Source organism: Octopus sinensis, linkage group LG1 (genome assembly GCF_006345805.1).
Source record: "Octopus sinensis linkage group LG1, ASM634580v1, whole genome shotgun sequence".
Classification (NCBI taxonomy): domain Eukaryota; kingdom Metazoa; phylum Mollusca; class Cephalopoda; order Octopoda; family Octopodidae; genus Octopus; species Octopus sinensis.
The window spans coordinates 81,670,524-81,683,206 of NC_042997.1; the positions used below are offsets into that span (position 1 = coordinate 81,670,524).

General features: G+C 41.5%; 1 protein-coding gene and 1 long non-coding RNA gene across 2 annotated transcripts in view; one reads left to right on the top strand and one right to left on the bottom strand.

The window, feature by feature from the left end:
• Positions 1 to 3,469: 3,469 nt before the first annotated feature.
• The window catches only part of LOC118763069, an 11,840-nt gene continuing 2,626 nt past the window's right edge, over positions 3,470 to 12,683 (bottom strand). The window contains exon 2 of the mRNA XM_036502323.1: positions 3,470 to 6,231. Within this exon, the coding sequence (XP_036358216.1) occupies positions 3,780 to 5,420 (1,641 nt within the window). The 5' untranslated portion in view covers positions 5,421 to 6,231 and the 3' untranslated portion in view covers positions 3,470 to 3,779. The remainder of the gene's footprint in view (positions 6,232 to 12,683) is intronic.
• LOC118763080 overlaps positions 6,095 to 12,683 on the top strand; it is a 17,574-nt gene continuing 10,985 nt past the window's right edge. Inside the window, exons 1-2 of the long non-coding RNA XR_004998833.1 lie at positions 6,095 to 6,104; positions 11,932 to 11,935. This is a non-coding gene — a long non-coding RNA (uncharacterized LOC118763080). The remainder of the gene's footprint in view (positions 6,105 to 11,931; positions 11,936 to 12,683) is intronic.

Genomic DNA, 12,683 nt, shown 5'->3' on the forward strand with positions numbered 1-12,683 from the left:
ATACCGGAAGCTGACATTGAGAAACCGTTTTAAAGAAGTGCATAGAAAGCAATATTTTTTATTTTTAATAAGTAAGAAAATAAACTGAAGATCCTATTATGTATCCGAGGTCAAATTATTCATGCATCCCAAGTATGGAGGCAATTCGCGTGAAAAGCGAACACACACACAGATCTATTTTATATAAGAAGATAGACACACACACATAAATATATATATGTGTGTATGTATGTGTATATGTATGTGTATACACACACACACAGCTCTAAAATCACTATACGGATGCAAGTCGTAACTCTACAGAAAAATAATGGTTGTTACACTCTCAATGTGGTTGTTCCATACAGAACACTGTTACTACTCTTTTTAACCCGAGGAAGGCACCTCCTCCAGCTGGTTAACGACACACTGTATATGTTATATTGCAAACAAGGGAAACACCTCCCATCCAACAATGACAGAACTAGTAGACCAGCTTGTTTCAGGGTCTTACCCTTCTTCAGTACTGGTACACTTGTCTGCTAGACATGGCAGTTATCCGTCCCAGTACATAATATATAAATAAATAAGCGACATTCAGCCACTGATCATGCAACAAGCAAAGTAGCTAGTTCTAAAATCTTTATAAGAGATGTAAGAAGTAATTCTACTGAAAAACGTGGTTGTTCCGTACAAAACACTGTTACTATTTTTGTTAACCCCAAGAGGACATCTCCTCCAGTAGGTTAACGATACATATATTTTGCGAACTGGGACGAACGACTGCCATATCTAGCAGGCAGGTATAGCCAGTACCGAGAAAGGGTAATTCCCCGAAACCAGGTGGTCTATTGGTTCCTGTCAAAGCTGAATGGGAGTTGTTCACTCACTTGTTTGCAATAGAACGGACACAGATAGTGTGTCGTTAATCAACGGGAGGAGATGTCCTCTTGGGGTTAAAAAAAGTAGTAACAATGTTCTGTACGGAACACCCACGTTGAGGAGGTAATAACCATTACTTACACACACACACACACACACACACACACACACACACACACACACACACACACACACACATCGTTTGTAGAAAACAAATCTGGCCCGAAAATTTCCGATTCTCCATGGTTCGAGTGAGTCTTTTAGGATTCTCGCGCGTTCAGCTATGCATAGCTTCCAACGCTTTGTCCTGTTGATGTAGGGGCCTGGGTTTTTGAGGATTTTCCATGAGGTCGAGTATGGGATCCCATCGTACCTAGTTGCCAGACGTGACTGGCCAGCGATGCTACGTATCCCCTTCCGAAACTCTGAAGGAGGACCTATGGTTGGAGAAACGTTACTTGAGAGAATTCCCAGTACATCCAGTGTACTTGCGTGGGCGCATGTTGTCGGTGCTGCACCTGCTGCTGTTGTCACCGATGGTTTTGTTGCTGGGGCTGGAGCTGCTGGTGTTGGCGTCGGTAAAGTTATCGTTCCTGCGCGTGTTGTCGGTGCTGCACCTGTTGTTGTTATTACTGCCGTTGTTGCTGCTGCTGTCGAGGATATTGTTGTTGAAACCGGGGCTGCTGGTATTGGCGATGCTGAAGGTGGTGATAGTATCGCTAATGCTATCGCCATTGCCGGTTATGGAGAAGGCGTCATAGTGTCTAGCCACGGCCATATCGATCTGGTCGGCGAAACACTAAAAGAATACGAAGCGGTAACGGGAGCGAAAATTAACCGGGAATAGTCAGTGGGCTTGCGGCTTGGCACCTGGAGAAGCGAGCCCATGCCGTCCAACAGCCTCACCGTCGTGGGGCGCTGGACCGACAGACGGGGACGGGTTAAATTACTTGGGGTCTGGTTCGGCTCGGACCTCCAAATGGAGGAGAAGAACTGGAACGAGATAACGAGTAGGGTGGCCACTCTCACGCAGCAATGGGCCGAGAGGTAGCTATCCCTAAAAGGTCGAGCGGAGGAGGCGAACGTATACATCGCGTCCATCATCTACTACCGCTTGACCGTTGTGCCTTGTCCCGACCCTACCATCATCAAACTGGAACGCATCCTCTTTCGCTTCTTGTAGAAAGGAGGCGTTCCGATGGTCAGGCGATGTTTGCTGCCAACACCCGCTAAAAGGAGGGCTGGGCATGCCGTAGTTAATGATGCGTAGACATGCGCTGAGACTGCGACATCTCCGGCGCTTCATAGACGACAGTGAACAGGTGTGGTTACTGTTTTTGGGGCGCGCTTTCCCGCAGCTCGTCTCTTTGACCGAACTGCAATCGTGGATCAAAAAGAGGCCGAGGAAGGGCGAATGGCACGTGTCGCGTTACCCTCAAGCAACTCATGAGCACAGTCTAATGACTGAAACAAGTAAAAGATAAGAGATTAAGGTGTACCAGCCATCTGAATGTGGCTAGCCACTGGGGGTGGGGTGTTACTGATGCTTTTAGCCCCAGGCGATCAACGTCACCAGATGTACTTTAGACACAACATTTCAGTGCCCTTGTGTTATTTGCAAAGGGAGGTAATCCTCCCTCGAAAACCTAAGTGCTACATACGGACTATAGTTTCAAGGTAATTGCCTCTTGTCAACGCATGGTAAACACCGGAAGGAGACCCTTGCAAATAATAATATTTAACGTTTTTCACAGCAACCACTGTCACTGATTTAGAAAAACTGTCTGAAAGCATTAATAAATCTCTGAACGAGATATAAACAGTAACCGCTCGACAACGTAAGGTGTACTAGCCATCTGAATGTGGCTAGCCACTGGGGGTGGGGTGTTACTGATGCTTTTAGCCCCAGGCGATGCACTGAAATGTTGTGTCTAAAGTCCATCTGGTTACGTTGATCGCCTGGGGCTAAAAGCATCAGTAACACCCCACCCCAGTGGCTAGCCACATTCAGATGGCTAGTACACCTTACGTTGTCGAGCGGTTACTGTTTATATCTCGTTCAGAGATTTATTAATGCTTTCAGACAGTTTTTCTAAATCAGTGACAGTGGTTGCTGTGAAAAACGTTAAATATTATTATTTGCAAGGGGTCTCCTTCATTGAAAACCGGTGTTTACCATGCGTTGACGAGAGGCAATTACCTTGAAACTATAGTCCGTATGTAGCACTTAGGTTTTCGAGGGAGGATTACCTCCCTTTGCAAATAACACAAGGGTACTGAAATGTTGTGTCTAAAGTCCATCTGGTGACGTTGATCGCCTGGGGCTAAAAACATCAGTAACACCCCACCCCAGTGGCTAGCCACATTCAGATGGCTAGTACAACTTACGTTGTCGAGCGGTTACTGTTTATATCTCGTTCAGAGATTTATTAATGCTATATATATATATATATATATATATATATATATATATATATATATAATATATATATATATATATATATATATATTGTTATGTGTAGTTTGGGTTCTAATGGGAAAGACAACCAAATGAAAACCATTGTTATTGTTTACGTATTTATTTTCATTATTTGATACACGGACGACTACATTACAGCGTAGTAATACATTATATACTTTACACACAGTTTTTACTATTCACTACAAAATAGTGCCAAGAGTGGGGATGCACGTATACACAGATATGAATGTGTAACATCCCTTCTTCTTGAAAAAAATATAAAGGGGTCTTTTGGCAGTGAAGACAATTATGAGTAGTCTCCCTTGCTCCATGGATTGTAGTCTAGCTGAATTAGATACTTTTCTTTTCTTTAACGGTATCGAACTGGTGGCAGAATGTTCTTTCTCCGTCTGGTGGATCTTGTGCTTCGCACCGGTGTCTGAGGTGTGTTTTTGGGCTACTGATATGTGGTTGGTACACGTTGGGGTGATGATTCTGTGGGTGGTGTCACCAATGCAGCAGGTGTTGTACACGTTTTCCTCGACAGCTTTGGTGTTGGGCGGATGTGGGCCCTGTTGCGTCTCAGCTGCCTACCAGATTCTGTTTCTATTATATATGATCTTGGAGTTTCAGCTCTACTGACAACCTGTGCTGGGATCCATGTTTTAGTTATGGGATCTTGAGTATGCACATGTTGTCCTCCAAGCATCTCAGGTAAATATTGTGCATGTTTGTTGTAATACCTCTGTGATTGTTCTTGAGTGGCTGCTAGCTTTGCCCTTGTCTCTTCCTGGTCAATAGGAAGTTGGATCTTAGTTGGCAGGGTAGTTTTATACTTCCTGCCATTCAGCAATTCTGCTGGGGATTTCATATCAGCTCTCAGTGGTGTCTCTCGTAGGGACAGAAGTGCCAGGTGTGGGTCTTCCTTAGTCTCTCGGCATTTGACTAGTGTTCTCTTCACTGTCTGCACCTGTCTTTCTATAAACCCATGACCTTTGGGGTAGTGTGGAGATGAAGTTGTAATATTGAACCCATACTCTTCGGCTAGCTTTTTGAATTCTTGTGACGTGAACTGGGTTCCATTGTCACATATGATCTGCTCTGGTATTCCTTGCTCTGCTAGGAGTCCTCGGGCCACTGTAGTGATTGTTTTGGCTGTCAGGTCTTTCACTTTTCTCACAAATGGAAATTTGGAGTAGTAGCAGGCCATTATTAAATACCATTCTTGGCCTTCTGTGAATAGATCTACTCCAATAGTTTGCCATGGCCTTCTTGGGATGTCACTAGATATCATTTCCTCCTTTTGTTGTGAGGTTTTGTACTTTTGGCAGATGCGGCATGTAGAAACTGTCTTTTCTATGTCTTTGTACATGCGCTTATTGGTTGTCACATTTACAATGTGGTGGACCTTTCTGCTTAGTCCTTCCATCTCCTTTTTGTTTGTGATTAGTGGTCGGTCTTTGATAGGCATATCACTGTCAATCCTGCTTGGAGCTGCTTTCACTTCAGCATTGACCGACACAATATTTAACCTCCTGCAGGTATCGAGTCCAAGAATTGCTGGGCCTTCTGTTCTTGTGACATAAAATGTACACTCGACTGTTTTCCCTTTGTGTGTCCCCCTAATCGTTGTTTTCCCCAGTTGTGGAATCCTGGTGCCTCCGTACGCAGTGAGGACCACATCACTTGGTGTGAGGATTCCTTTCCTGACCCTATCCTCTTCTGTCATATTTTCTGGGAACATCTTCTTGTATAAGCTGACAGGCAAGATATCACTCTGGGCCCCAGTGTCTATCTTGAGCCTTAAGTCAATGTTTGTTCTTTTCCTTTCGGGCTTCTTTTGAATTCTTATTGTCGTGTATGCCTCATCTTCTTTCTTCCGGTCGTCCTTTCCCATCTCATGCACATTTATTATGCCGATTGCCAAGAATTCCTCCTCTGAGGTGCTTTGTTCCTGTTGTTGTGCATGTATATCTCTTCTATTTCTGCTCCTCTTTGAAAATTGGGGCTTGTATCTCTGGGATTTCGTTATCCTACAAATTTTTCCCAGTGGTTCAGTTTTCCACATCCTTTGCAGTGTGTACCGAATGCAGGACATTTTTTCCGGTTATTAAATTCATGCTCTGTACCACAGTACTGGCATGTTCTTTGCTTGTGGGTATGTGTCCTGTTCCTGGATACAACAGCTACACTGCTACCCAGTGAGCTTGTTTGTAAGCTAAGTGAGGCCATCTGTTTGGTAGTGGCTTCGTATGCTCTTGCAGTGTCTACTGCTTCTACCAACTGGAGAGCGTCCTTACCTATTAGTGATTTTTGCACTTCTTTGTGGGCACACCCCCATATTAATTGGTCTACAATTCTCTCCTCCCTGTCTTTGAATTTGCATTTCTCTGCAACATTTTTCAGTCTTGACAGGAAATTGTCAATTGTTTCTTGTGGGTCTTGTTTCAGGCCCTGGAATTCGTATCTGTGAATTCTATGGTTCGACCTGGGCTGTAGGTGCCTTTCAAATTTCTCAAGAAGTGTATCTGGGTTATTGCAGTCGGACTCTAACATATCCCAGCTATTGTATAGGTCTATTCCTTTATTACCTGACCATAAAAAGATATAGCTTACCTTTTCATCGTCAGTTGTGCCTTTCAGGAAACTTTTGAAAGCTAGTTGAGCTTTTTGTTTGAATTTTTTAAAATTCTTCTACGACATCACTAGAATCCCAGTTCATAATAGGATGTAGATTCATCTGTACGGCGACGGGGGTCGCCATCTTGGATTCGTTGTTTATGTTGTCCGAAGGCGTAGCGATGTTTTGTTTGTTAATTTCCTCGTTCGCTGTGTTTTAGATTTGTTATAAAGGCACAGTTTCCGTTTCTTTATTTACCGCTGCCACCATGTTATGTGTAGTTTGGGTTCTAATGGGAAAGACAACCAAATGAAAACCATTGTTATATTTACGTGTTTTATTTTCATTACTTGATACACGGACGACTACATTACAGCGTAGTAATACATTATATACTTTACACACAGTTTGTACTATTCACTACAAAATAGTGCCAAGAGTGGGGATGCACGTATACACAGATATGAATGTGTAACATATATATATACACACACACATACATGCATACATAACCATGCAGAGAGAGAGAGAGAGAGAGAGAGAGAGAAGGGGAAAAAAGAAAGAGGCAGAAGCGTCGGTGAAAGGTGAGAAGTTTCTACAGCGTGCTTATTGCGTAAATATAAGATTTTTTTGACTCGATGAGCGTGAGAAATACAAATAAGTTTTCATATCAGATGCAAAGCTAACTATTAAGATTATTTAATTGATAATAATTTCCCTTCGACAATATTTTTTCAAATAGCCAGAAAAAAAAAAAAATCCGTTTGTGGTTTATTATTCGTATTAATATTATTTGACATTTCATCCGTCTTATCGTTCTGAGTTCAAATTCCGCCGAGCCTGACTTTGCTTTCCATTCTTTCGATGCCGATAAAATAAATACTAGCTGAACACTTCCCCCTACTTCTAAATTGGTATTATTGTGCCGAAATTTGAAAAGAATATTGAAGACATTTAGTGATTTGCGGCAAAAGGCAAAATGCAAAAAGCAGAGTGGGATAAGTTGCCAAAGCAGAACAAGAGGAGATACGTGGCATAGGGAGTCGGTGAAGAGGACACGGGATTTGTGACGAAAGAATTTTGACAAAAAAAAAAAAGAAAAAGAAAAAACAACTAAAATGTTAATAATAAAGCTGAAGCGAAGACCAAATATATAGTGCGTGTGTTTAATTGGAGAAATATGACCATCTCAAGTATTACAAAATTTAGTTGTTTTTGCTTTTCAAAGATCTGAGGTTGATAAATAAGTAGAAGTTATCAACTGAGATGCTCCAAGCAAAAATTGAACAATTCTCTTATATAATGTTGTACCGAAGGATGATAATGCATGTAAGTTCACATCGGCAGCCTATTGATTCTACCAACAAAACTTCTTTGGCAGAATCGTTTGAGTGTCGAGAAATTGCCTTGCAGCATTTGTTTTGGCTTTTTAAGTTCCGAGTTCAAATCATACCGAGATCAATTTTGTATGGGCGCATGTATGGCTGTGTGGGTGAATAGTTTGCTTTGAGGTCACCTCGTTTCGGATTCAGTCCCACTGCATGGCAACATTGGGCAAGTGTCTTCTACTATTGCTCCGGGCAGATCAATGCCTTGTGAATGAATTTGATAGAACGAAATTATGTGTGTGTGTGTGTGAGAGAGAGAGAAAGAGCAAGAGAGAGAGAGAGAGAGAGAGAGTGAGAGAGAGAGAGAGAGAGAGAGAGAGAGAGAGAGAGAGAGAGAGAGAGAGAGAGAGAGAGAGAAAGCGTCTTTGTGTTTGTGTTTGTTCCCTCACTGCTTGACAATCGGTGTTAGTTTGTCTAACTTAGTGGTTCGGTAAAAGGTTCGCATTGAATAAATACTGGATTTTATAAAATTTGTTCGACTAATACCCTTCAAGGTGGTACCCCAGCACGACCACAGTCCAATGACTGAAGCAAGTAAAAGATAAAGGATACATATCTACCTTTTCGATACAATCTGCGTTTTCCACAAGATGTCGCTCATGACTGGGTTAATCATTAAAAAAGAAATATATATATACGCTGCACACCACGCGAAAGTGGCACCCAAAGTTTTTGTTTTTGTTTCAAGGCTAGATTTACAACCGTGCATATAGAGAAGCTGAACTAGCATCCCACAAAGAGGACATGCATTCAATAAATAAATATGTGTGTAAGTGTACACACTCCCAATAAGACTATCAACAATAACTCATAACCTTGACACAAGGACTAATATTTGGAGTAATAAGTTGATTAAATCGACTTTAATACTTGTCTGTTACTTTATTTTATCAACTGGAAAAGTTGTACAGAAGAGCTGATGTCGGATGAGATTTGAACACCAAAATCATAGTGCTGAAATAAATACCCTAATGGTTTTTGTCCGAGGTTCTAATAATTTTGCCAACCTGCCATCCGATAGTGGTTCCAAATTTTTGGCACACAGTCAGCAATGGAAAGAGAAAGTAAGTCGAATACATTGATTCCTGCGTTCAGCTGGTACTTATTTTATTGAGCCCGAAAAGGACGAAAGGTAAAGCCTACCTCGACGGTATTTGAACTCATAACGTCGGAAGATATGCTGCTTAGCATTTTGTCCGCGGCAGTTACGATTCTGCCAGCTCGCCGCCTTAATTTGCCGTCCGATATTAACAGATTACTATTCATATTATTATAGTATCAAACTGTAAAACATGGAGCAATTTCAGAGGTTCATTGTGCCATGAGTCAATGACAGTTGATCAAAGACTACAATAAATAAAATACAAAACGTTTCTAAGTATATTAGAAAAACTCAAAAAGAGATGAAAGAAGTAACTATATTGAGAAATAATGTTTATCGCCACTTAAACGTGACTGTTCCGTAGGAACTGACGTTACTGCTATTTTTAACCTTGGGAGGATGCCTCCTCCAGATGGTTATTTGATATAAGTATAAAGTTATAAATAGGCAACAACAAGCGCTATGTTGTATTGTTTGATCCATGTATGTTGAAATGTTATGTATTTTCAAAGTGAGAGACCAGTGGAATAAACACGTTTTATTTCATAGAAATACTGATGTTTCTTTACTAAAACTATTTTCAAAAAAATTGCACTAACATCGATTTCTCTAGAAGGTATTCTGTATTTGCATTTTTTTTGACACCATTGTTTTAAAAAGTAATTTTTAAAAATTGTTGAAAATTCGCATATTTTCTTGTCCAAGTGATAAAATAGAACTTGATTATATTTCTTACGACTATATAGTGTCATGTAAAATTTTCAAAAAAGATTATATTTAGAATAATTGTGAAGTTAGCCAGAGGTGGTGCTTGAAGAAAACTGAATTTTTAATCTGTTATTTCACATTCACCACTTAAGTTTTAATTTAAGGGTCAACTGGAACATTGTTAGGCTGTGTTTAGGACATTTAGTCCCTTGCAACGCACTTGATGTGCTTTCAACATTGCTCAACCCACTTTCGCTGTTAAATATATTGTTGAATATAATACTACACCTGTCTAACTCCTCATTAACTTTGGACATTTGTGTTCACAAAGTACCATCAATGTAACAAGCTCTATAGCCTTATTTTTGTGATTCAAAAGAGTGACCAGTTGTATATTTGGTCTTTTCAAGCGTGTGCAAAAAAAAAAAAAACTAGTGCAAAATGTTAGCTAAGAAAGCCTGAGCACTTATAATTAGCCATTCATGATATTCTAAAGATTAAATAGTAAAAATACAAGCGCACGAGTAGCTGTGTGGTTAAGAATCTCGTTTTCTGACCATGTAAGTCTTGGGTTCAGGCCTATTGTACGGCACCTTAGGTAAGACTCTTCTATTGTAGCCTCGGGCCGACCAAAGCCTTATGAGTGGATTTGGTAGACAGAAACTGAAAGACGTTCGTTGTGTGTGTGTAGGTATGTGTGACCGTATGTGCGTCTTTGTGTTTGTTTCCCCACCATTTGACAACTGGTGTTGCTTTCTTTACGTTCCCGAAACTTAGCGATTCGGCAAAAATAACCGATAGAATATGTACCTGACTTTAAAAAAAGTGCTGGGGTCGATTTGATTGACTGAGTCCTTCAAGGTGATGCCCCAGCGTGGTTGCTGTCTGATGACGGAAGCAAGCAAAAGATAAAAGACACACACACACACACCGTATATCCCGGCGTACAGGGCGGAATTTGAACTTTTAAAAAATCACCTCAAAACTAGGTATCGTCTGATATACCCCGTATAAAATCTGAACCATAACTTCCTGTGGTTTAGAGTAGCACCAATGTCAATGGAGAACAGTGTAAAGCACGCGCATAGATCCTATGGTTCTACAGCGTGGATTTTCTACTGATACTTACACGTATGTTTGCAAAGCTGGATTAATACTATTGATTTAATCGTAAGATTATATTAAAATAACAGCCCAGCAAACTTAGCGGAAGGACACCAGTCGCTATTTGCAACAGCTGACGAACAGAAAATGTAAACAATCAGCCCATTCAGCTGGGTCCTAGGGTCCGTTCTGTTTACACTGCCTCGTTAGAACGCTCTCATAGAACACCCAGCCAGTCGAGGGCTTTCAGAAAAAGTGTAGTTTACGGTAAGTAACCGATCTGTTACGGTGGATTAGCCGTATGTACTGTGACTGGCCAGTTCATGTCAGTCAGACCAGTCCCAATAAACCTTACAGTATAAGTTACTTTTAAATATTTACTGACAAGGTTTCCTGAAAAGGCTCAAGTTGTCACTCTTCCATTAGCAGCAGTACTCTCACTAGGTGAACATAAATAAGGTGGCGAGCTGGCAGAAACGTTAGCACGCCGGGCGAAATGCGTAACCGTATTTCGTCTGGCATAACGTCCTGAGTTCAAATTCCGCCGAAGTCGACTTTACCTTTCATCCTTTCGGGGTCGATAAATTAAGTACCAGTTACGCACTGGGGTCGATGTAATCGACTTAATCCGTTTGTCTGTCCTTGTGTACCCTTTGTGGGTAGTAAAGAAATAGGTATTTCGTTTGCCGTTACGTTCTGAGTTCAAATTCTGCTGGGGTCGACTTTGCCTTTCATCCTTTCGGGATCGATAAATAAAGTACCAGTTGCGCACTGGGGTCGATCTAATAGAGTGGCCCCTCCCCCCAAATTTCGGGCCTTGTGCCTAGAGTAGAAAAGATTAATTTCCAGCAACTATAAAACCCCTCATGGCTCCAAGTGATAAACGAAGGAAATATGAAGCTGGTTTTAAGCTGAAAGTCCCACAACAGCTCTGCTGCTGCGAGAGAATATGGTGAAACCGAGAAGATGGTAAGAGTTTGGAGATTAAAGAAAGATTTCTTAAGAAGTATTATAGTAGGTAATTTACAATATCTGGACACTTTTTGAAAAGAACTGGATAAATTTTAAACGGCCAAGACTGTAGAATTGTTGCATACAAAGTTTACTGATTGAAACATAGTTAAAATGCTATTGAAACACAAGAAAAGCAGAGGCTTTATGGGCTGCTGGGGAAGCTACAGCTCACCCAACCCATTTAGCTATGAACCTCGCGGCTTCGGCACTCGAACTATTTTCCACGAAACCTGAAGTTGTCTTATATAGCAAGTACAGTTCAAAACTCACTTTTCAATGGAAATCCTGGGAGTTGTCTTGTACATACAGTCGTATTACACGCCGGCATATACGGTATATATATATATATATATATATATATATATATATATACATACAAATTGAGATAGGGGTTGTAAATGTCTCATTTATATCTATATATTGACCTGCCATAAAGGGCTAATATTGGTAAAATGAGACATACTTATCTACATGGCCGAAACAGCTGTAAGATATAATCTATACTTACGAGGGGCGTTCAATAAGTAATGCCCCTGACCCACTTCCCATAGCAGTAGAGCAACGACACTTGGCACAGTTATTAGTCTTTTCCTACATAGGAACTACCCAGAGTTATGCATTTCTCCCATCGTTTGATACAGCTCTGGAGACCGTTTTTGTAGAAGACCCCCAGCTTGGTCCTCCAACCACGACGTGACTTCAGAAATCAAGGCTGCATCATCTGGGAAACGCTTTCCTTTCAAAATCAACTTCATGGCTGGGAAGAGGTGAAAATCAGAGGGTGCAAGGGGAGAAGTTCATAGCCATACGCCTGTGCTTCTGATCTGGCGACACGCGAGTTGTGGACCGGAGCGTTGTCCTGCAGGAGGAGGATGCCTTTGCTGATCTTGCCCCGCCTCTTGATTTTGATAGCTTCTCTTAATTTCCTCAAAAGTGAAGCATAATAGGCTCCTGTAATTGTGGTACCCTTTGCCAGGAAATCTGTCATCACTACTCCGTCCTGGTCCCAGAAGACTGTGAGCATAACCTTGCCAGCGGAGGGCTGCACCCTTGCCTTCTTTGGAGGAGGTGAGTCACGGTGCTTTCACTGCATTGACTGGGCTTTGGTCTATGGATCATAGTGATTGACCCAGGTTTTATCCTGTGTGATCAGTCTTTTGAAAAATTTTGACTTATCTTCTTGGCACATCTCCAAATTCATCCTCGAGCACTCAACGCGTTCTTGCTTCTGGAAAGGTGTGAGCAACCTGGAAATCCATCTGGCAGACACCTTTTGCATATGCAAATGGTCATGAATGATAGTTTCCACAGACCCGGTACTAATCTTGACCTTATGGGCTATTTGGCGAATAGTTATGCGTTGACCTTCCAAAATGGCAGCCTCAACTTGACGGACAGACGTCTCATCAACGGCAGAAGGGGGCG